This window comes from Anopheles aquasalis, chromosome 3 (genome assembly GCF_943734665.1).
Source record: "Anopheles aquasalis chromosome 3, idAnoAquaMG_Q_19, whole genome shotgun sequence".
Lineage (NCBI taxonomy): Eukaryota > Metazoa > Arthropoda > Insecta > Diptera > Culicidae > Anopheles > Anopheles aquasalis.
In genome coordinates this window covers 56,593,549-56,596,048 of record NC_064878.1, presented here as the reverse complement: position 1 = coordinate 56,596,048, position 2,500 = coordinate 56,593,549, and the positions used below count along the sequence as shown (strand labels likewise).

Here is a 2,500-nt window from a genome sequence, read left to right as displayed (position 1 = left end):
AAAAGGTGTTATCACGAGATAACCGATTGATGCCTCTCGCTGTGAGAAAAGTCCACCAGCCGTTTGGCTACCGCCGTGTTGTAAGCAGCCTCGCGGACCTAAATGCAGTTCCTGGTCGTGCAGAAACTCCCCACGGATCCGTATCGTCTCGTACTCAATGCCGTCCAGATCGCTCAAACTGCGTGGAGGAGGAAAGAGAGCGAGGAAAAGATAGAGAGCATGCCATGGATGGCCGTAGAGTCCCAGCGGGTCACTTACTCATCGGGAATCGGTACGGGATCCATGTGTATCTTGCGTTCCAGCTCCCGTATCAGTTCTTCTTTCCATTGCTTCCGATACACTTGCCAACAGCCAAGCCCAAACGCTGTCGCCGGAATCACCTAGTAACGGCGATGAAGATGAACATCAGAAAGCAGGCTCACGCGTTGCCAAGGAAATAGTCCGCTTACCAGTAAACCCCATCCGAACGGCGTGACTGTTTTGTTGTGATCGTTTTGTGAGGAGCGAATTTTCGGTGGAGGCACTATCCGTGGCTTTGTCCGGGTGTGTATCGTGCGTCTTCCAGCGGTCGTCAGGCCCGTTTGTCGGGGCACTTTCACTAGTGAAACGATCGTTTTTAACATCCTCCTTCCGGTAGCTACAAAGTATTCTTCTAGATTGCACAATCCGAAACTGCACCGACTCAGCTTGTTGTTGTTGTGACAAAAGCGATTGTTTTGATTTGGGAATTGACACGTCCAGCTGGTTCAAATATGAAACCAAAACCCGTTGAGCGGTTAAAGGTTCGGTGGGTTCTTGAACACTTTTCTTCGTTGCGTAGTACTCTGCATCAGATTTCGAAGTAAATCAACTATTTTCTCTTAACTTCTGCACCCTTTCTTTCACACTATGATCGAGCAGTTTCTTTCGAGATTCCTCGTATGAACTTTCGGTTGGGCTGTCTACTGTGCTGACCCATTCCCCCAGGTTTTGGTTTTCCATGATCCCGCAATCATCACGTTACCAGTGATTGTTTTCTTCGTGTTCTTCGCACTTTTTTTATTCGCTTGTACCGCCCCATTGCCTCACTTCGGTGGCGAATTCTTCTTAATTTTAAATCCACCAGGTGCGCATGAAACGCCAGAGAATGATGAGAGGAGGAAAGATAAGAAAAATTGCTGCAAATTGGCATGTATTTCCCCTCGCTCACTCTCTGCCACGATACACGACACACGGCGACGCCTTTCGATGGCGGCCCTGTCTACTACGATACACTAGCTGTAGCATGATGTCGTGCCCAGGCACCCGATCGGAGCAGGCAATGCGTATTTTTGCTGTTGTTGTTGTTGTTGTTGTTGTTGTTGGGTCCAGCCCCTGAACGGGCGGGGGGCCTTGCTTTAAAAGTACAAATCGTTCTTACATACTACACAGCAGGCGCGCTTAGAAATCCAAGTGTACTACGGTCAATGTGGCGTGTTTCTGAACGTTATTAGCGTTGCCGATGGCTACTTCTACCTACAGATGCACTGCTAAAACCGATGCGTGCGCGTGCATGTGCAGACTACTGTGTTATCTTACAAAACGAAAACGGAAGAACAGAACATGGAATACTAGCAGCGGCAATCGTTAAAAACAAAATCCTGGTGAAAAACCAAATGCAAGAAATACTTCTACAGCTAAATCTGCTACCGCGCGACGACGTGGCGCTTATACCCTTGTATGAGTGTGAGTGTTCGGGCTCGTTAATACCCCTGCTCTCTCCCGTCTTCACCACGCGCTCTTCACGCGCTCTACACTAGATCCTAAGGAGTAAGGAGTAAGTTGGCGGGAGTATGCAAAGCTACGATCGGTTCGATTTGGCCAGAGTTATAGATTCGATTTGAAGCGTTTCGTTCGCTACCATGCCTCTTCTACGCACGTTCGAGGCGTGATGGGGGGGTAGCCTTCCTCCCAAGTGGTTCTCATGCAAACGCGCGTTCGAGGAGCACGCAAAGCACGTGCTAATGATGATCGAGTAGATATAGATACGAAAAGCTTACTTTATATATAGTGGGAAGGAGAACTTCAGGATGCGATGCGATGCGATGTGATGTGATGTTGTGGCAAGGAAGGAAGGAAGGAAGAAGCAAGGACTGGTATGGTAGGGGGCCGGTGTCAGTAATAATACTTTCGATCTTCCGGTGGTATCGTCGGATCATGATCACCATCGTCACCACCGCCGCCGCCACCGCTCATCTCACTACCGTTGGGGCTCTGCGGTGCCCCGGAATCGCGATCGTGGCGTATGTGGCGTACGAAGCGACACCCGATCTGGCAGCGATGCGGTTCACGTGGTGGTGGTGGTGGCGTTCCATCGTACGGTCGCTGGTATACCTGGATACGGCGCCGATGGTTCGGCGATGGTGGTGCCGATGATGATGATCGCGCTATCGCTACCGACTGTTGGTGTGATCGGGGCGAGGGTTTTAAGCTTCCGGTACAATCCATCCGTAGAAAACATTGCCACCAGCCAACACCAACA

At 50.2% G+C, this 2,500-nt stretch overlaps 2 protein-coding genes across 3 annotated transcripts in view; both read right to left on the bottom strand.

Moving 5' to 3' along the window:
* The window catches only part of LOC126578364 (SURF1-like protein), a 1,273-nt gene extending 557 nt beyond the window's left edge, over positions 1-716 (bottom strand). Inside the window, exons 1-3 of the mRNA XM_050240845.1 lie at positions 450-716; positions 259-380; positions 1-178 (exon numbers count right to left, since the gene is read on the bottom strand). The exon at positions 1-178 is cut by the window's left edge and continues 17 nt beyond it. Coding sequence (XP_050096802.1) covers positions 1-178; positions 259-380; positions 450-623 — 474 coding nt within the window. The 5' untranslated portion in view covers positions 624-716. The remainder of the gene's footprint in view (positions 179-258; positions 381-449) is intronic.
* Positions 717-1,005: 289 nt separating this feature from the next.
* Positions 1,006-2,500, bottom strand: part of LOC126578353 (UDP-glucose 6-dehydrogenase) — a 10,519-nt gene continuing 9,024 nt past the window's right edge. For both annotated transcript variants that reach the window (XM_050240829.1, XM_050240830.1), the window contains exon 4: positions 1,006-2,500. This exon is cut by the window's right edge and continues 506 nt beyond it. The gene's annotated coding sequence lies outside the window, so the exon portion shown is untranslated.